The sequence below is a fragment of the Pempheris klunzingeri genome, chromosome 9 (genome assembly GCF_042242105.1).
Source record: "Pempheris klunzingeri isolate RE-2024b chromosome 9, fPemKlu1.hap1, whole genome shotgun sequence".
NCBI lineage: Eukaryota > Metazoa > Chordata > Actinopteri > Acropomatiformes > Pempheridae > Pempheris > Pempheris klunzingeri.
The window spans coordinates 22,033,047-22,053,838 of record NC_092020.1 but is presented as its reverse complement, the minus strand read 5'-3'; the positions used below and the strand labels follow the sequence as shown (position 1 = coordinate 22,053,838).

Genomic DNA, 20,792 nt, shown 5'->3' with positions numbered 1-20,792 from the left:
TGGCGAAGAGTCTCTGCTCCCCAAGTGTTAAAGCCTGCAAAAAAAAATATGTGTAAAAGCAGCTCAGAGCCGCGTTATCCCGACACAAGTAGTCGTGAATGGTGTCGGTCAGCCTCCGTTGGTTGTGGGTGTTGCAGCAGCAGCAGCAGCAGCAGCACCGGTGAGGCGGACGGACCCGTTCCTGCTCTCCGGTATCGCTCCTGTCTGGAGTCTGTGGGCAGACCAACAGCGTCAAGCCCGCCGGGGTCACCTGTCCACAGGGCTTCCGGTGTGAGCGCTCAAAATAAAAGCACGGACTGGCGCATTAACATTTAATGCTGTAACGCTGATTTAACAACTCCAACGGTGATTGTTTGAATGACATGTAAATCTGATCTTTTGAGCTTTTTCTGAAGATTTAACATAAGCAGCCTCAATGCAAACAGACGCTAGCTAACGGTAGTTTCTTTAATAGCATTATTTAGCTAACGCTAGCTTGACGTTTTACCGTTACATGAGCGTGGACAATATGCTATAAAAGTGTAATTAGTTCATGTTAACGCCACAGTTTGGAAACTCAAACAGCTTTTCTGGTTGCAAAGTTAAACTGGAGGGCGGTGGAAAGTGGATAAAAGACAGGACAGACGGAAGAGAAGGTAAGGACAGCAACACCTTAGCTAGCACATTAGCCAGCTAATACAGCCTAGCTTAGCAAACCTCCACCGTGCCTTTCCCTTCCTACAGCTATCGGCAGTCATGTTCATTTTTCATATCTGAGACTTTTAGCATCAATGAGCTCTATCTGCTAATTATTAGCCGTACGTTGGTGTCACATAACGTAGCATTAGCTAGTAAGGTTGGTGTCTGTTTTCTTAGGGGTGGGCAAACACTGTCTATTTGAAGGCATTTCCAGACTTCTCAAAGACGCCATAATCCCGCTGAAATGACAAATCTCCCGCCAGCCGCCCATTTGAAAATATGCTTCCTAGTCAAATTGTGGCTAACCAGCTCTCACACTTAACGCATGTGGAAACCGGAAGTGAGCTTTATTTTGGCGGGACAAGCGAGAGAACAACAAGAACAGTAACCACGACATAAATAACTAATTTATTCCCTTTTCTTTGCGTGAGCAAAAATAGGAAGACATTATTAGATAAGAAATAATACAAGGAGAAAATAAAATTCATGATAAGTGGATGTCAAAACTTTTAATATTGGAGTTGCTTTGTGCGAGCCTTACCACTTCCGGTGCATATTTTTTTTTAGGTGAAATTTGTTCATCAGAATCAGAAAGAGCTTTTTATGGGTCAAATATGTGAAGACGTTCAAGGAATTTGACTTTCTTGTACTTACACATAAATAGACAAAAAAGGAGACTAGAATAACAAAGCTTAGCGAAGGAAACAAAGAACACACAAAACATTTAAGGTAAATATACAAATATTTAAGGGGACTAATTATTTACATCTCATAAAGATGCCACCTTCTGTTTTATAGTTGTTGTTGTTGTTGTTGTTGTTGTTGTTGTTGTTTTTAAATGACTTTACCGCCCTTATGTTTAGACTCTTACTTTGGTTGCAAGCTTCCGGTGTCAGTCTGGCTGCTGCTGGTAAACTTGCCTCAGATGGACTAACAGGACCAACAGCGCACCGCAGTATGAGCCGCTCCAATGTCCAAAAATACCCAGCGCAGCGCGGCTCCACCACCAGCCAACAAGGGCAGCAACACGCTGGGGATCTCACACACTGTGTCACTATATGGGGCAACTGAGAGAGCAGACAGGTCACTGATTTTAGAGCAAAAACAAAGTCACTGATCAGTATGAGGGGAAGTTAACTAATCAACACAATTCTACCATTTAGTCTATTTAATCTACTCTTTATTTTCTTCCATCTGCCTGATTACGGATCAAACTGATTTCTGTGATTGGTGTTAACCTGAAAAATAAATAAAAATGAAAAAGAATGACCTCAGCTGTGCCAGTAAAAAGTTGGGCATCTGAGTTCACCTGACTTTCTAATGACAAGGCTGACATGTAACTATGTAGAGGCTAAGATGAGCCATTGTTGAGGCTGTTTTGGAGCACATAATAAATTGCGTGGTGCTAGCGTAATGGTTCAGCACAGACAAATGCTCAGTTGGATCCTCAAGCTGACAGCAAAACACAAGCAAGCTTGAACTGCCAAGCAAACATGTGTTTTGTATTCTGTAGTCTGCAGTTTAACATGATATCTCACCAAGGTTTCACACATAAACAAGGTCAGCTGTGTTCGCTGCAGCCAGATTTACCTCAACCAGGCATTAAAGCCAAGTGTTTGGTCCCTGAGCCTCCCTTCACTCCTTCTGAAGACATTTAAAGGGAAATGAATGCTCATAAGATAATATTTAAAATCAGTCTACACAATAAACAAGGGAGGTTTCTCAAAATGAACACCATACATATACACACACACACACACAAAACATTATAAACTATTATTCTATGACCCTATATCCCATATTTTAGGAGGCAACGAGGTTAGATGATAGAAATGAAGAGGTTTCCAGGCCTGCAGACGGCCAGGTTCATCCACAGGCTTGCTGATATTCTTACGTCTTTGCTGACCTCTTGTGGAAAAACGGAGCAGCTCTGAAAAGTGGGAGGAGGAGCTGCCCCCCTCTGTTCCTAAGGCGCCTATTTCCTGGAAACCACTAACAGTTTGCTGTGGTTTTCTTTCACGTCAGCCTCGACGTGTCTGACAGGAAAACCTGAGAATGATGGTTTGTTTTCCAGTCAGCTGGCTGCTCACCTGCTTCACCTCCAGGAGCGACGGTCCCATCTGTGTTTGACAGGAGGCACTCTAAACCTGGACGGGCAACTTGGCAAGTATTACATCTCTACTGCTAATACATTGCTTCTTTATCAAGAAATCTGTTCAGTGTGCTTGTTAAAAATGTAACTTTCCCAATGTGTTGATAAGATTCAACAGTATCTGGGATTTTAAACTAAAATAGCATTTATCACACATCTATTGGTGGAGGCCTCATAGTGTTTGAACCGTTGTAATGAATGTATAGTCGGCCAATTTCTATTAATTACAACAAGCGGTAACCTCTAAAAGATGAATACAATCAAAACCTGGAGGGGGTTTTTGCAAAACACAAGTTGACCTTTAATTATTTGTAGCTCTAAATCCTGGCAGGAGGGATCCATCCTTCTGCTATTTTGGCCATTTTGGTCAATTTTGTCTGTTATGTCATGTCTGGTATGTCGCCAAAAGCGTGTTTGTGGTTGTTTATTGCCTTCAGCGCCTGGAAAACAAGGAACATTTATGGAACCACAAACATTCAGCTTGCAAAATAATGTTTTTGTTCCACCATCAGCAGGTTTATTCAGTGCAGCCGTGTTGTCGTGATGGGCACTTAGACTCTCTAATCTGCCTTTCATGACCTAATGTTTGACATTCCTACATTTAAAAGGTGTAATGATTTATAGCACAAGTACTGTGTTGTGTCTATAGGTGGTGCCATAGGCCTGTGTTTTTCTCTTCTTTTAGTAGTTGTCAGTTTAAAAAGTACAAATAATTGACATCACACACTGCCTAATGCTATCTATTAAAAAGGGCCGTGTATGATTGAGTATTAAACCTGCATTTTGACTATTTGAGCTGTACATCTCCAGCAATAGTAATGACTAATCACAATAAGAAACACATTTAATGCACACAGCAAAGGAACAATGTTTCTGTCACAGTGATGGAAAGTAACAAAAACATTTACTCAAGTACTGTACTAAAATGCAATCTAATTTTGTCCTTTTCACAGGCAATTATTGTATTTCTTTTACTCCACTACATTCATTGCATAATTTTAGTTACTGAATGCATTAATGGCTGTTTTTTTTTTTTTAAATGGGACATTTTGCATTTCAAGTGTGTCTACTTTTGATATTTTAGGTGTATTTTGATGCCAATACTTTTCTACTTTTAGTTAAGTTGAATTCCTTTACTTACTTTATTGCTATTTTTACTTCAGTTCAAGATCAAGATGTACTTCTTCCCCCCCTGTCCTGCAGTGGTACTCATAATATACCCAAATATGTTTGCACACCAACACACAGACCATTGGTGTTTTTCCTTAACTCACCTTTTAACTACAACAGAATCAGAAATTACAAAATCACAGCTGCCTAAATAATCTGCTGAAAATGGAGCTGGTTTTTACTTTGAGCTCTTTATTTCTGTTCCTGCACAGATAGTAAGCCAGGAATCAGCGTCTGGATTTCAAAAGAACTAGAACGGATAAGCCAAAATCAGAATTAAAAAAATAGCGTGTCACTTTTCTCATTTCTCACCCTCTCAGTCAGACTCCTGGGTTCCACAAACTGACTTCAGTTCCTCCTCATTTCATCCACAGGTTTACGACGGTTCTTACTGTTCTCTCCAGAGTTTTCGAGATGTGGCTCATGGTCGTTTCTGTCCCGCTGCTTCCTGCCATCGTCATGGTTTCCAGTCGGTACAGCGTCAAAGTGTCCGCACTGTGGAGTCGAGCTCTGAACTGGGCACTGAGGCTGGTGCGAGGGAAAGTGTGTGTGAGGAGCACCCACGCCTTCGTGTTCTCCAACTGCACGCATGGCAAAGTTGACAGCGTCCTGGAGACCTTTGACCTGTACGCCGCCACACACCCCTCCCTCTGCATCAGCCCGCAGACTGGTCAGTGTGCATCAGAGTCAGCTTATTCACCAAGTGCATGAAGTTCCAAGACAAAAGGCCACGAGTCGTGTGCCAATGTCTGTTCAAAGATAACCCCAGAAGCTTCGCTGCAGCTGAATCTGGAAAAACACCGCTAGCTCAAACAGCTGAGAACATTTACCTGCCTGGATGTGTTCCCAGGAACATGTAGCTTGAATTAAATGCAGTCTTTATGAGTCTTTTTGTCATTTTAATATCCAAAGGCATAGAGTAGAGATCCCGCGGGAGCTCCTGAGACCTGCAGTTTTATTGTGATATGATTCAGTGTTCAGGTGCGTTGGTTATACATCGATAAGTTGAAAAAAAATATCTATGTCTGTCAATCTGTCTGTTGAAAGACATCATTAAGTTTAAAACGTGCAGATAAAGAAACACCGCCCCCTGTCGCTGTCATCTCCTGTAGGTGAGGCGGTGGATGAAGCGGTGAGGCGTGTCCGTCCCTCCCAGGTGTTGGAGCTGGGGATGCACTGTGGCTACACTTCCGTCCGCCTGCTGCGTCTGCTGCCCCCTGCTGGCAGACTGATCACCGTGGAGCTGGACCCACTCACAGCGGAGATGGGGGAGGAAATCATACTTGTAGCTGGCTTCAGACACTCCCAGGTACACCCAGGGAAGATGTTACTTTAGTACATTCAAATTAAAAGACAAAATGGCAAACTTAGCACTTTTAACAGCAAACTAGAATCTAACTGAGGGATTGTAACCCCTTTTCTGTGCTATTCTGATTCATTGCAGTTCCAGGTGTTGACATCTAGCTCAGCTGAGGCCATCCCAACTTTGCGTCCATTTCTTGAGCCTGATCAAGGGACCAGTGAGGGACTCAACCTGGTGCTGATGGATCATGACCCCCAGGAGTACCTTCCAGACCTGCTGGCTCTGGAGAGAGAGGAGGTCCTCTGCCCCTCTGGCTGCTCTGTCCTTTTGATCCACAGAAACCAAAGAGCTGAGGATCTCAGAGGGATCCTGCATCACATCAGAGCGAAGCCGGACTGTTACTGCATCAAGTCAGAGTTTCAGTTTATGACGGAGATCTTCTACCAAAAGGGGAACGTGAAGGTAGATAGTAAAATCTAAAGATGTTGGTGCATGCTTTCAGTTTGAGTGGACTACGTCAACCAATAGTGTTAAATACTTACTAGTATTACTTATGAATAAATGATTTCCTACAGTTTATCAGACTGCTGTCGGAAAACTGCTTCTTTTCCTTGGATGACTATGGGGAAGAAATATGATAAATATATATTTTTTATTTTGTCCTCAACTATGAAACAAGTGATATGAATGACAATATCGGGATGTAAATCTATTAATTCTGTACATGACTCTCAAGTATTATTGGAAATAATTTACAGCAGCAAAGGCAAGCACGATAATACATATGAGCTGGAAGTCAGTGTTGTAGAACGGCAGTCAAGTAGAAAACGGAGGCATTCAGATGGGGAATATAAAAATCATTTTTTAATTCATGGATAAACCCACACGTTTGGACTCAGTCTTCATCAGGGCATAAGGTGCAGTGAGGCCAGCTGTTAAAAATAAAAACTAATCAGGTGTTAATGTGACCAGGTCATAAGGGATGGTGGCCCAGCCAAAACTATATACAAAGACAAAAGAAATATTTGTTTTGTCTTTTGTATTTATGAAGTATTTTCTAGAGAGCATCGGATTTCTCATCGACTGTTGTTCTACAACAAAGATTTCCTACTACACTAAGCTGGACAGTCATAGTTCATCCTATTATTGGCCCCCGTCCTCGAAGAGCATCGGATTTTTCACACCCACATCTCTATCGCCATTTATCTTGACCCAGCGCGGCACTCCCAATTCTTTCCTTAATCATTCATGATATGTATATTGTAATATTATCACTTTCTGCCACCTTATCATGTACGGCCACCAAATGACAAACATAAATATTTAAACACGCTGATTACGATAACAGACACGTAGAGGAGATAGAAAATACAGCTTACCTTTGTTTGTGATTTTAACAAAACCACAAAGCTGCTCTCACTATCATCTTTCCTCACAACAAAGGAAACAAAGAAAAAAAAAATGACTGGGTGCACAGCACAGAGTGACCATTTGATGGCGCTCTTTGCTTTGTAAAATTGTGAACTCAGGCACTGGAATGGGTTTGACAAGGCAGCCCTATAAAGGGAAATGCCAACCATTGTCAGGACTTGTGTGTTTTTCTTGCTCCCCTGGACAGCTCAGCAAATACTTGTAAATCTATTTTCTTTTGCTGAAGACAGCAAAGTAATGTTGTTATGTTCCACAGTCGTCTTACACTGACACACACACACACACACACACACACACACACCCTCCTTGTGATATTTACATATACATTCACAGTACCCCTATGTTAATGTTTGCAGTTAAAAATTGCATTATTGGGGAAATCGCTCCTACTTACTCCCCCAACCCCCACTTTTTTTTTCTAAACACTAGTGTCCTAGCTCTAACTGGCCGTAGTATCTAAGATTCAATGTCCCAGCAAGCACTGCATCATAAAAAAGAGAACCAGTGTTGTCTTTAGAGCTGTAGAGCTTTTCTGAATTTGCCTCTAATGGCACTGCTGAGGCTTTCAAAGCAGCTGGAAAGCTATTACATGGTTTAGAGACAATTTACTGCAGAATTTAAATAAATAATATCTGTGCAAAAACACAATTTAATTAAATGCAATATTTCCAAGAGCCCAAGGGTGGATCTAGACTCCAGGACACAACTGTTACAGAAGAGCACAATCAATGCTGTAATAACTCAAATTATGCACACTTAGAGAGCTTACTGCAGTAAAAGAGAGACAAATAGAAAAAAAGAGTCAGGGGAAGTGGTGTAAATTGTCATCTACTATAAATTAGACATGGAGGTTAGGTAAGGCGCGGTCAGGTATGAGAACTTTGTAAATCCATCCAGTTTAACTGTTCACTGTGAATGTGCTCCACAGAGCAAACCAGGTAATGGAGCTGGCAAAACTTAAGGAGCTGCAAGAACACTTTAGAATGTCAAACATGGATCATTAGTTGCACCACAGGGGAAGTGGAGAAGGGAGAAGGGGAAGGAGAATTTCCTTTGCTGAACATTAGAAATCATAACATAAAACAACAGACAACACGCAGACATTTGGGTTATTTTCTGCTCCCAAACGCTACTTCTGTTACTGACAACTGCAGAAGCATAAACAACAAACTGATTAGTATACAAAGTTAGTCTCATAATCACTATCAAAATATAACAACTTCAATTCCAAATTAAGACGCGTATCACTTGGAAAAAGGCGACGCCCACTCTGAGGAAGCGATTGCCTGCATCAACGTCAAAGCGCTGAATGTTTTTAGCACCAATTAGCAATCTGGAGCGTTTCATGTAGAAAATAACAACATTCAGGGTGGGTGTATCATCTGTGAGGATTTTTTAAAAAGGAGTTTGTAATTTTTGTTTTGGAATGAAAGAAGTGAACTCATGTTGATCCTGTTTTCTAGCAGAGTTTGTTGTCTTTGTAAATATTTACTGCAAGCTTAAGATCCAGTATATAAGTGCTCCAATTACGAACTGACACTCTCATCTACAATGTGGTATAAATGATACTGTGATTTCACGCGAGTTTCTAAACTCAGATTTGCACTACTGACAAGAAAAGCAGGAATACATTTTTTTTCAGTTGCAGGAGTCATGCTCATTCCCAGCCCATAGAAACCCTACCGGTCACATATTGGTGGACTTTATGCAAATGTACACATGTATTTAGATTTTTCTGAACCTGTTAAGTTGTTTTTCATGTTGATTTTGTACATATTTGGCTATATTTACCCGTCACAGACCATAATGCACCAAGAGCTAATGACTCTTTTATACTAGCAGGCATTTCAGAGATGCTGACAGGATTACAATTATTTTAGCTGTACCCTGCATGTCCCCAAATGGCCAATGTGTGATATGTAATTACACAAGGCAGACTGACTGTAATGATTGCTCATTAGCTTCCACCGCCATCTCAGCCCAGACAGGCTCTTAACTTTCCACAAGTGTTACAGCTAGGGCGTGGTCAATTTCTCAGAAGCGATTTAACAATTCCTTGGCCTCCTTTTGGAGTACCACTTGTCTACACAATGATGTACAAGCAAATGTAAACACCAAGCTCTATGACCACCCCAGCCTTTGCCCTAAAGTTCCCCAAAAATTCCTATTTTAATGGGTTCAATGTCCAGGTTCCTGATTCATCAGGCTATGAACTGCTCTCTGTTCTATGGAGGCTGGAGAGCTGATGTAAACACAGCTTTCAATTATAAATCAAACTCTAAAAGAGCCACACTTCACTGCCCTCGGGCTCTCTGCACAAAAGCCCAGCCTTCATACCCAAACACCACTGCAGGGAACTTATGGCCAGCTATTCACCTCTTCAGCGGTCGTGAGTGTCAAAGTTATGCAGAGAATGTTCTGCTCATCTTTTGTCTTGGTTGGCTGCTGTACCATCTATGTTTCTATAATAACACTGGTGGCAGAGGTTTGACAGTATGGGCTGTTTCACTGGATTAATAGTAGTATTTTTTTCATCAAACATACAAATTGGGTGTGATATTCTCTCCCTTGTACATCAGCTTATTATGATTTTGAGCAGGACACCACAGTCAGAAGAATAATTGATCTAGAATTGTACTGAATCAATACATCGTTACAGTTACCAGCACCGTCTTCTAGTTTGCTTACAGAGGAATTGAGTCCTCGCTAAGATTATTCTTTAACTGCTTGGTGAAACTTGCATTAACTTTTACTATTTGGGGGCAGGAGGAACAAGCTGTAACACTGACACATTATATTGGGTAGACAGATTGCTATTTACGGCATATAAGGCGCAACATTACAGTATCATTCATTTGAAGTCCTGTCTGTGGCCACCTGGCAAATGTTGTATCTCTGTTTTGGTCTCCACCAACTCCAGAGGGAAATGTCTGGCTTTTTAGCTGCTAAATACTCCACTGTGCTTACAAGCTAGTTGCTAGTCTACCGTTTGGTGCTTGGTTGCAGTGGGTTTGTCAGTGTTTCCTTCACTGCCTCCTGGGCGTAGAAACGATGCTGATGAGAGCGGTAAGAGTTGAAGTGAAACATTAAAGCTGCAGGCCGGAAAACTAAACCAATTAGTTCGCAGACACTGAAGTGTTCCATAAAGCTGAGAATCTGTGATAATTCCCATAACCTTAAGGTTAGGAAACAATCAGAGCCATAGTTAAAAGCAAACCTTGTTAACTGTTGGTGGGAACAGCAGCCATTTCCTGTATCATGCCATCATGTTAATTCCATATTTGAGTCATAATTCACACAGCCACTAGACCTCCTTGTCAGGTAATAGGCCATTTAGGCCATAGCTGACATTTTAAGAGGATATTCAAATGTGATTTCAGTGGGACAATGTGGAGTGCCTCTCGGGGGCTCACTACATAAAGTCACTTAAATTGCGAAAACCCCAAATTCAAGGGGACAAATAACATGAAGCTGTGAAGAGCTTCACCGTGTCACATCATGTTAGTCGTAACTGAGGTGAATTATCTACAATGCACAGGGTTTTGGAGTAGACGGAGTTAAAAACAAGGCTGTTTACTTCACATTTAGGTCATCAAACTATTATTTTCTATTTTGCACAGTTTAACTGGCCTGCATCACAACAATCTTCTGTCAGTTATGAAAATTTGGTGGTACTTTACATCAGCATGTCTAATGGTGGCATAATCACTTGTTTACATGGAGTCACACCATATTTCTCCTCAGTCGGTGAGGGAACAAAGCTTTCACCTCAGCGCCTGGTGCATCAACTGGAGTGGGCAGAGCAAACAGAGGCAGGAGACTCTTGATGGCCTCTCAAGAGACCGAAGCACTTCTATATTTGGTGCACTGTGATAGCCTGCGCCCAAGACCCCACCCCCCCACCTTCCTCTCGATAGTCACTTATTTCCTCAACATGTCATCTTCTCAGGAGTTAGACTCTGCAGTGTCCTTCTGGTTACATTGGTTTATAATAGGTTTAATAGAGTTTGGGGTTTGTTACAGTCTCTGTAAGTCTGTTTGTGTCTACACTATGCATCTACAGTATGTGTCTATATATATCGATGCACACATCTTGCTACCAAATGGGGGCATCTATGACTTTTTGAATTAAACTGTAATTTCAGGTGGTTTATGATCACCTGATTCACTACTCCCTCACATCAGTCCCCACCACCTCCTTTCATTCACACTGTTTCTCTTTTTCAAATAACTGATTGTGAAATGTCCACGTTGTCTCCACTACCGCCTGTCCCTTTACCTCCTCTCATTTTGATGTGCATGTGTCAGCTATTGGAAAATGAAAACACTCGAGTTGTCACTTTTAATCTGTGAAGGGTCTGACAATGTGAAGTGACTCTACCACCCCCCTGTGACCCAGGCTTCAACCTACAACGCACACACATATGCAGTCAGTCACATACACACACAATCCCTCTCGGTGGAGAGGGGGAAGATTGAGAGAAAATAGACCTCCCACCATGTGGTGTCTTAAGAGGGCTGAAGCCTCTCAGAATGTACTTTCTCTGCTCCGGGTTGAAGAGACCTCCTACGCTTGAGATTTTTATTTTCAGGGAGAAGCAAGACATGCTGCCAATGTCTGAAACTTGTGCTGTTAAGCACACTTACCTGATGCTGAGGGAAAATTGGACAAGCAATTCTACCCCTCGGGCTTTTTCGTTAGGATATGAAATGATGACAATATGGCTTCTTTTGAAATGTCTGTTCAGAAATGATTAAACTTCGCCATGACAGCATACACACTTAAACTACCAATAGACAGATGTGGATTTTGTGTTTTTGTCATTACTGAATTTAGCATTATTATGATTTTAATGTGTCTGAACCTCCTTTAAAACGCAATTTACCCAAGAATTAGTAGAAGGGAATGATTTGTTATTTGTTTCAGCACACTATATGGTAGCAAGCCAACAACATACCAAGGAGGCTTGATAGTTGCTACCAAGCTTGACAGTTTGCTAGTTATCATCTTAAACGTTAGCTTGCTTAACACCAAGCTAATCACCTAGAAAATCTCATTATCATGAGGTATTATTGCAATTGATAGCAACTGGGGACCTTTGTTGCATGTCAATTCATCAATCCATCAGTCAATCATAATCTATTTGTATAGCGCATTTCATACAAAGTAACCTCAGTGTGCCTTAAACACAGTGCATATCAACCACAATAAGGATAACCAGTAAAACAGAATAAATCATTTATAGCTACTGTATTTATAAATATGGTAAACAAAATAACGAATCCCCTGCCCACCTACCCACACACACATAGCTGTGCAACCCAGACGTCCGTGCAACATGCCCAAATACTCACATACACCCAAAGACAGAAAAAGACAGACTGAGAGAGCAGATATGCCTTTCACTTGCTTTCAAAACATGACACAGTGTCTGATGATTGTAGGGTTGTAGAGGGTTTAAAAGCAGTGGACAGGTCAGAGATGCATTGAGGAGCTTGACCATCAAGTGATTTGTAAACAGTGAGCTGTATTTTGAAGTATCTGATCTATTTTAGCCAGTGAAGTGATCTACGTACAGCAGTAATACATTCAGTTTTTCTTGTCCTAGTGCGTACTATGACTGCAGCAATTTGGATGAGCCTCAGCTGTCCCGCAGTCATTTCGGGATGTCTGGCAAAACAGGCACTGCAGCAGTCTAGAGATGCTTGAACCAGTTTTTCAGTGTCTGACTGAGACAAGATGGTCGATGAATTTAACTTTAGAAATATTTTTAGGAGGTAACATGATGTCCCAATTATACTTGTACTGTGACTTGTCCAAGGTAACACCTGGATTTCTAACCTGCTCATTTCAGAGACAATGAGATCAGTTTGGAATTGGTCTCTTTTCTCTGACCTCTAACGCCTATGACAAGGATTTCATTCTCTCATTTAAAGATCACCGCAATGTATTCAAAGGATGAGATTTTTCTAAAAGAGATATTATTAAAGGTTAAGTGATCCGCATAGAGGGTAGCAACCTCCCACTCTTTCGATTGTATCTTGAGCAAAGTTCAAAATAGAATTTTTACATGATCTATCAGTTTTTTGTTACCAATCTCTTTCAGCCAGGTCTCAGTGAGCTTAATACGGTCCTGTTTGCTGTTACATGTAAGGTCATTAACAATGAAGGTCTTGTTAGATAAGGATCTGACATTTAGCAGTGCCAGCTTTAGAGTGCAGGTGGCTGCAGCTGCAGCTGGATATGACATAGCAGGTTTAATATGAGCAAGATTCTCCAAGTGAGCAACCTGATCTCTAACTGGTCTAGGTGGCAGGTTCCTGTAGTTTTATCTAATGCTTATTATTACTGGAATAATGTCTGTATGTCTGGAGTTTTCATGCTTAGAATATTGACTCACTATTAATCAATAGAAGGCAAGACTCTGTTTGATTTGGAAGGAGGCGATCATTACGGAAATCATCTGTTGCTAAAGGTGGTGAAGCTGTCCACATAGGAGTTGTCTCTGTTACAACCCTTAAACCAGATGTGCAGTTGCCTTTCTGGTTAAGCGTTTTGACCAAAATATTAAGCCAATGTCTATCCAACATTGACTGAGATAGCATGTGTCTAAAACCTTAGTTTAATGTTAGCTAATGCAGCTCAAAAATACCAGTACCTGTACGCCAGTTACTTGCTAACTGATACAAGGACTTTCCTAATGGTGTGTTCAGACAAGACAAGACAAGACGTGGCAACTGAGCAAATGAGCAACTCCATCCACCAACAAAGACTGTGAGATTTGCTGGAAATCCCCAGAGAAAGCTAGTGATTGGACCTTGAGTTAAGATAACTTTGTAAAGTGAAAATAGCCCGTTTTTATTTGGACTGTGTGAAAGAGGGTCTGAGACAATCCATCAAAAATCAATGCAATCCTCAGAAATATCTTCCTTAGATGGCCATAACAACAATAGATTTTCTCCTATTGTGTGGGCTTAGACCAAAGATATTGGATTCTTCACTATGGGATCAGTTTAAATACCAAGGCGGACTCTTGACCTTTGATTCCTAAGGATTCCTAAGGATTACATCTCATAAGCAAGAGTGTAATTATAAGACCAAAGACTGTGAAAAATGATGAGGACTTGATCACCACTGCATAGGTACGTGACCTCCTTGTACAACAGAAGTTTTTTTTTCCTTTGTTACAAGGACATACTCGTACAAAAGCTTTGTCCAAATGCTCATGGACTCCTTCCACAAAAGACTAGATGAGGTCTTAAAGGAGCAATGCGGCCTTCAGTCAAGTCTACAATACACCCAGAGGGATGTGGACGAGCTAAAATCGCTATCTGACATCTTGTCAATTCAATGTAAAGAGCCGAACAATGACATGAAAACAGCCAGCTCCAGCCTTAACAACATGATTGGTAAAGCTGACGACCTGGAAAGTCAGTCTTGCCCTGACAATTTAATCTTTGAAGGAATACTGGAGACCAACCATGAGAAGTGGTCTGACCCTCAGGAAAAGATCAGAAAACACAGCTCAGAAAAATGTTAACTTTACTACAAGTGTGTAGATATAGACATAGAACATGCCAACATGTGATGCACTTTTTGGCAAAATGTGTCAGTCATGTTCACATGTAAGAACTACATTGGTAATTAGAAGAAATCTCTGAAGTCAGAAAGTCATTAAGATGGAAGTTTGAGAGTTAAGTCTGTCGTTATCTTCCACTGTGATAAACACGTCTGGAGAAGATGAAGATAGTAATTAGAAATGTCTGTACCAGATTTCTTAAATAAATTAATAAATAGATTTCTTTTGTTTCTATTGCATTGAATAATCAGTTGGAAACAGCAGATGATGTGTTTGTTTCTGTGCTTGAGTCACTTCATACTTTTACAGAACAAAAGGAAATTTCTCCTTTTGTTTTCATGCTTTGTGTTGTGATGCATTTTCGAATTCAAAGATGCAACAGGTCGTAGCTGTCTCAGTTTTCTTGTAAGAACAGTTATTATTGCATATAATCACAACAAGAGGCAAAGGGATTTCACTCAGCCAGGTTCTGGTCTGACTGGATCCATACAGGAGAGAGACAGGAAAGGCAGAGATACGGGGCAGAACGGAGGGTCGATGAGGGAGCTGGAGGGGGAATACTCTTGGTGAAGAGATGGAGCAAGTGCAATTACTTCAATAAACGCACAACAACAGGACATCTTATTATCATTGACCTTTTATGTATTATTCAAGCATTTGCTTGGCACACCAGGTTCAAAAAATAAATTGTGTACCTATACTGACTGCGTGTGTGTGTGTGTGTGTGTGTGTGTGTGCGCCTGTGAATGCATGTAGCCCAATGTTCATTCTCTTGCTCAGTATGGATTAGACTTGACTGTTTTATTAATGGATCAATTGCGTTTCTGCATCATCAACCTTTCAAAACCCACTAAGGGTGTATTGATTTCAGCACAAAACACACACAAAAAGCTGGGTTGGAGAAATGTGAATTCATTGATCTATAACTTGCCGTGGAAATAAGAAACAAATACCTGCTACAAAGTTCTCACCGGTGAGCAGAGGAGAGGATTATCTGACTCAAATGTACAGTGTGCACACGTCATATATACAGTCCTCATTTTAGCAAACCCGTGGAAATAGGTTCTAACGATCAAGATCATTACTCAAATGAAAATGATTGATCAGTGAAATCAACAGCACCATGTGTCAATTCAGATTATCATTAAATTAACTTGACCTCTGTGAAATTCTCAAGGTGCAGTATAAACTAAAAATGAAGGTTTGCAGCCTTCACTTGCTCAGAGTAGTTGTGAAATCTGATGAGCTGTTTTACAGCACAAAACATGAAGTGGGTGTCGTCATAGTAATGTACTGCATCTATGCAATAATTCATTTGACAGTGATCTAATAGTTTGTGTTCTGATACTATCATTTTAAACATAACCGATATTTACAACTGGAGTTTGGATTCTTGAATCATGTGGAATAAAAAAACAAAACTGTTCACTGATACTTAAAAATGTGACTCTAATCAAACTCTACTTAGCACGTGTCATCTCTGTATGTACTCAGTTGTTTAATATGAGCTACTTCCTGGCTGAACTAATCAATACTACGAGTCTTCAGCCATGCTAGCAGCTATGTGAGGTTGTACTGCATACAAAGCATGGTGGTGCTTTGAGCTTATGAACAGGCCCTGGAGCTACGCAACAAGTGTGGCTACAAACCAGTTTATGCTGGAGGAAATAGTTGTTTTATATGAGGTGCCTAGTGTTCTTAGGTTTCAGTGTTCTTTAAGTCTGTTCTCATTTTTAAAGAAGACGACTGCTATAGAGCCAGACTGAGTCGATACCAAATTAAAGGCGCATTAATTCCTCTGAATGTTTCAGATTTACCTCATAGACATTTATCTAATATTTACCATATTTACCAGGCAAAGGCAATACCCACACGTACCTGCACACACTTCATCCTGCCCCCAAAAGAGCCGGCCGTAATGGCCTTATTTCAAAATGGAGAGTAATTCCAACAAACTGCCATGGGTGGAGTAGAAACAGTGATGGAGCCACTGACTTTATTTCCCGTGAGTATATTATTACTGAAGTAGCCATATATATATTAAGCCTTGGAGCAGTATAGGAGTCATGTAATCCATTACTGTTTTTTCTATAATAGTTGGCGGTGCCACAGCTTTATATGAAATTTAAAATGCATTGTTCCTTCATTTCTGACCAACACACTTGAATTGAGGCCATCTCTAAGAATCCCTAATGGCATAAATTCACTTCCACGGCCCTAACTTTTTTTCATTGTCCATCCTATTTGCTGTGGTATTTCGTGTAATTTCTGCCGAGATTCCCCTGTATGCAGCTCTTAATGGCTGCTGTGAATGCCTAATCTGACGCATCGCCACGGTCTCTTTCATCTTATTTGAGAACAGAGGACAAGTGTTCCTCAATCTGCCTGAGCAGAGCCTCATGTTTTAAGCCCACATGAGAAAAGGAGGCAACACCACTTGTTGTCCAAATGGACACAGAGTGGGTTTGGGTCACAGCAGCGGCACAGCTGATCAAATCTCAAACAAAGAAAGCGCTGTGGCACAAAGCTAAGCTAATTGGTTGCTGCCTTTGCCTCTATATTTACTATCCAGACGCTAAAGTGGTGTTGAACTTCTCATTAAACTCTCAGCAAGAAAGTGTATTTCTCAAAATGTTGAAGTATTTCTTCAAGCGAACATTAATTAATATTTTGCTGCAAAAACAATCTCACCCTAAAGGTCTAGTAGCTGTTTTTTTTGTGAACTGATGTGAATCCAGGTGTGTGTGTGTGTGTGTGAGTGTGCGGCTCAACCTGTTCTCATTCCCAGGGTGTCAAACACTGATGCTTTGTCACCCCTTTTTCCCTTCTGTGTCAATATTAGACACTCAGATCAACTCTCATGCCTTCAATGCCAAATGGTTCTCATTAACAGTTCATCAAATACTACCGTCTAATATTACCGGACCCTCGTCACCATGGTAGCTACAGCAAAATAAACAAACGGAAAAAAAAAAGTGGTTAACATTCTGAAACTGTCGCAGTTTGGTTAGGTTTACATACTAAAACCACTTGGTTGGGTTTAGGCAAAGATGATGGTTTGAGTTAAAATAATCATCCACTTGAGTTTCACCTGCGACGCCCTGGGAATGAGAATGAGCTGAGATATGAGCATGAGCCAGTGTATGATCTGATTCATCAAGATCAAGTATTATACTGTGAAATTTAATTTAAAAATTCTGTTAATTATCATAGATGTCATGAAGATACTACAGAGGTTTGTATTGGGTTTGTTTTCTGTAACCTTGATGGTTGTATTTGGTCTGCAGATTGGGTATTGATCATGTTTTTATTGTAATATAGGGAAAAATGACACTAATACAAACACAACCAGCATTGAAGCAAAGACAAGACTTAACCACCCTGAAACATACATCTGTCTACAGTTCTTGCGTTACCCTGACTCGATAACCTTCAGACCACCAGGCAGTTTCTTCCAATGTTCAAACCTCCTCTCTCATTCAGAAAACACTAACATCCATCTTCAGCCCCTGCTTGACTTCTGACTCTGATGTCTTTTCTTTTCACAGAAACAGACTCTCAATACCTTATCTTTTCTTGCAATGTTTGCAATGTCTTGCAATCTTTCTCTCATTCAGAAGATGCAGAAATATCTTTCTTCAGTCCTCGCTTGACTTCTGACTCTCCATGTGTGGAGCCAGTGACCCAATATCCTCTCTCTCATTCAGACAAAACAAACTCATTATGACCCAGATGTCAATATGTCTAAACCCTACTGTTTCTCCTCATCTATTGACCCTATAAGGGAAAAACGCTTTTTATCCAAAAATCTAAATAGACCTGTTTGGGGTTTGGCATGGTGTTGCTGTAAAGGAGCATCAACAAGAGGCATCAAAATAAAAACTCAGTATACAGTGTATTTCATTTTTGTTTCATCAGTTTACTAACTTTTAAATAATATACAAGTATATTTAGTAAATTCAAGGCTTCAAAACGTCACTGAGGCTACGTCCACTTATATGCAGTTTATGTACAGTGCACACGGCACACTATCTGTGGCAGAGTCATTACACTGTATTTTGCCTAAATATGACGCCAAAGTAACAAAAAATCTTCCCATAAGGTCCATTTGAAGCTATTCTGGAGCTTTTGTTCATATCACACAATCTTCCTTAGCGGAGGAGTTGCGTGATTGAATGCACGGAGTTAGTGAGTTGAGTGCTTCAAGTGATTTTATTTTACGTGTCGGTTTTAAAAAATAAGCCTGACATATCATTTGCAATTGTCGATTGGTTTATCAACTGCTGTTTACATGGTCAAAATGAGCTTTTAATCTTAAGTATATATCCTATTTTGTCATTTAACTCTCACTTAATTTGATTTCTTTTTTAATTGTTGATATTAATAGAAATTTTGGATGTCAAATGTGTCAATGTGTTCTGTACATTTTGTACTACATTCAACACAACAGGCAGCTGGTTTTAACTTCATTTTTACTGAGAGTGGTGTCTACCCTCTCATCTAACTCCTAGCAAGACAGCCAGTAGATATATTTCTCAAAATGTTGAATCATTTCTTAAAGAGGACTTCATAAAGTAGATATTTTATTGCAAAAACAGTAGCTATGCAGTAGCTATTTGGGATAAGATCATTTTTCATAGCAGTCCTGGTCTATGTTGGCTTAAAAGCTGCGGTTCAAAGTTCATTCTTGACCTTGAAAACAGCAGTTGAGAAAACAATATCATCACATGGTCCATTTAGTAGCTTTTAGAGCTTTCAGTTGAACCTTCTGGCCTTTCCGTAGTCTGATTTGTAGTTGAAAATGTGTGTTCATGCAATTCTGTATTCTGTTCTTTGAGGTTCACAGTGTCCAATAACAAGCAGAGCATGAGAACAAAATTCAGTGTTATGTTTTGTGACATGCGTTGCTGAATTGGCTACATTGGCTTTATGGATCATTTTGTTTTTTCCACGCACAAGTAACGTCTGGCTATCAGATGTCGAAATCCAGGTGCATTTACCATACCACCATATTGTGCTCTATGTCCACTTGCAGGGCAGCGTTTGGTTCAGTGATATTAGATTCCTTTTTGCTATCTGTCTGTCTCCCATTTCACAAACATTATGCTCTGTAAGTGAGCTGAGAGCAGAGAAGAAAAAAAAAAAAATCCTCCATCCAAAATGCTCCCTTTTTCCCCACAAATTTATTGTAGTTCCTTGATAGGAAAACAAATGAGTATATAATGTGAATGTGGCAGTGGGACATTAAGTGGTTAGAGGTTGTAAATCAGACACTGATTAAATCTGTCTGGGCCAGAGTTGTCCATTTGCCTTGAGTGCAAAACTGACCTGATTTGGGTGATTTTCCTGACAGGTCTGTATATCATTGTGGGTGTAACTGCACTGTGGCACATTTCACGCCATTAAAGCTATCCGTGGGTCTATTATACTTCAAAGGTAGCTTACAGTATCCTTCATAGCACTTATATGGTTTGGGGAATATTTTCAAGTGGTGAGCAGCATATTTACTTGGCTGCATCTTGTTGGGATAAGAGGAAAGTGGGAGTTGCTGATATGTTAGCGTCTGCTTTTCTTTCTGTTTGGTCCTTTCTCAAAAATCCTGTCCTTTTTTTCTCTTGCTGAGTTGTCCATTTTTGTAAAACACGGATTTGAATAAAAGAAAGCACCACATGCTTTGTTCTTTTCTCTCTTGCAGCATTTCATCAGGCAAGTGCTTTTTCTTCCTTTTGAAAAGTCAGACCTGTCAAGGCCAGTTTAAAACAGAATACTTTTTCTCCTATTTTCTCTCTCCTCCATGCTGCTGGGAGACAGAAGGTCACCATGCTGCAGTACCTCAGGTCCCCCTTTAATCAAGTAGATGTGGAAATAAAAATAAATGTTTTAATGAATCAGTGCACTTACTGTATACCCTGAAAACAATTTCTTGCTGTTATTAGAAGATGTCAAACTAGGAACTAGAAGTCATCTATTGCAAAATGTTGGCTGCTTTTAAGTGCCACTCCTTTTTGGTGACCAAATAATACAACTTATGGTGCTGCATTTCTTATGTGAGTCATGTGTTGTAGATTTCAGTTGGACTTATTATGAATTAGACTTGGCGCCCAGGGTTATTCATCAGCTGATCTTTGTATCTTCACATCTGATGAAAGTATAAATTCAGCAGTAGTAACAATATCACTTTTCAGGACATAGCACTTTTATTCATTCACACACAAGGTTTCAGAATAAACTACAAAAACTATTTAGTTCTAAACTAAAATGGTTCACTGACAAAGACCACGCCAATAAAGTTATCGATTTCAAAAGGTTTATTAAATGGTGTGGATGGATGGATGAAGGATTGAGGGATGAAGCAATGAAGATGAGAGGGATGAAGGGATGAAGGGTTGAGGGACTGGTTAGTCAGTTAAGCCTGAAGACGAGCGTGTTGGAGGAAGAAAGGAAATATCTGATATGCATGCATGGCGAGATGGATCGT

General features: G+C 40.3%; 1 protein-coding gene across 1 annotated transcript; it reads left to right on the top strand.

Annotated features, from left to right (window-relative positions):
* Positions 1-4,414: 4,414 nt before the first annotated feature.
* On the top strand, positions 4,415-5,783 carry LOC139206829 (transmembrane O-methyltransferase homolog). The gene is made up of 3 exons (XM_070836426.1): positions 4,415-4,670; positions 5,113-5,309; positions 5,445-5,783. Exons 1-3 carry the CDS (start codon positions 4,415-4,417, stop codon positions 5,781-5,783), a joined length of 792 nt encoding a protein of 263 aa, XP_070692527.1.
* The last annotated feature ends 15,009 nt before the right edge of the window (positions 5,784-20,792 follow it).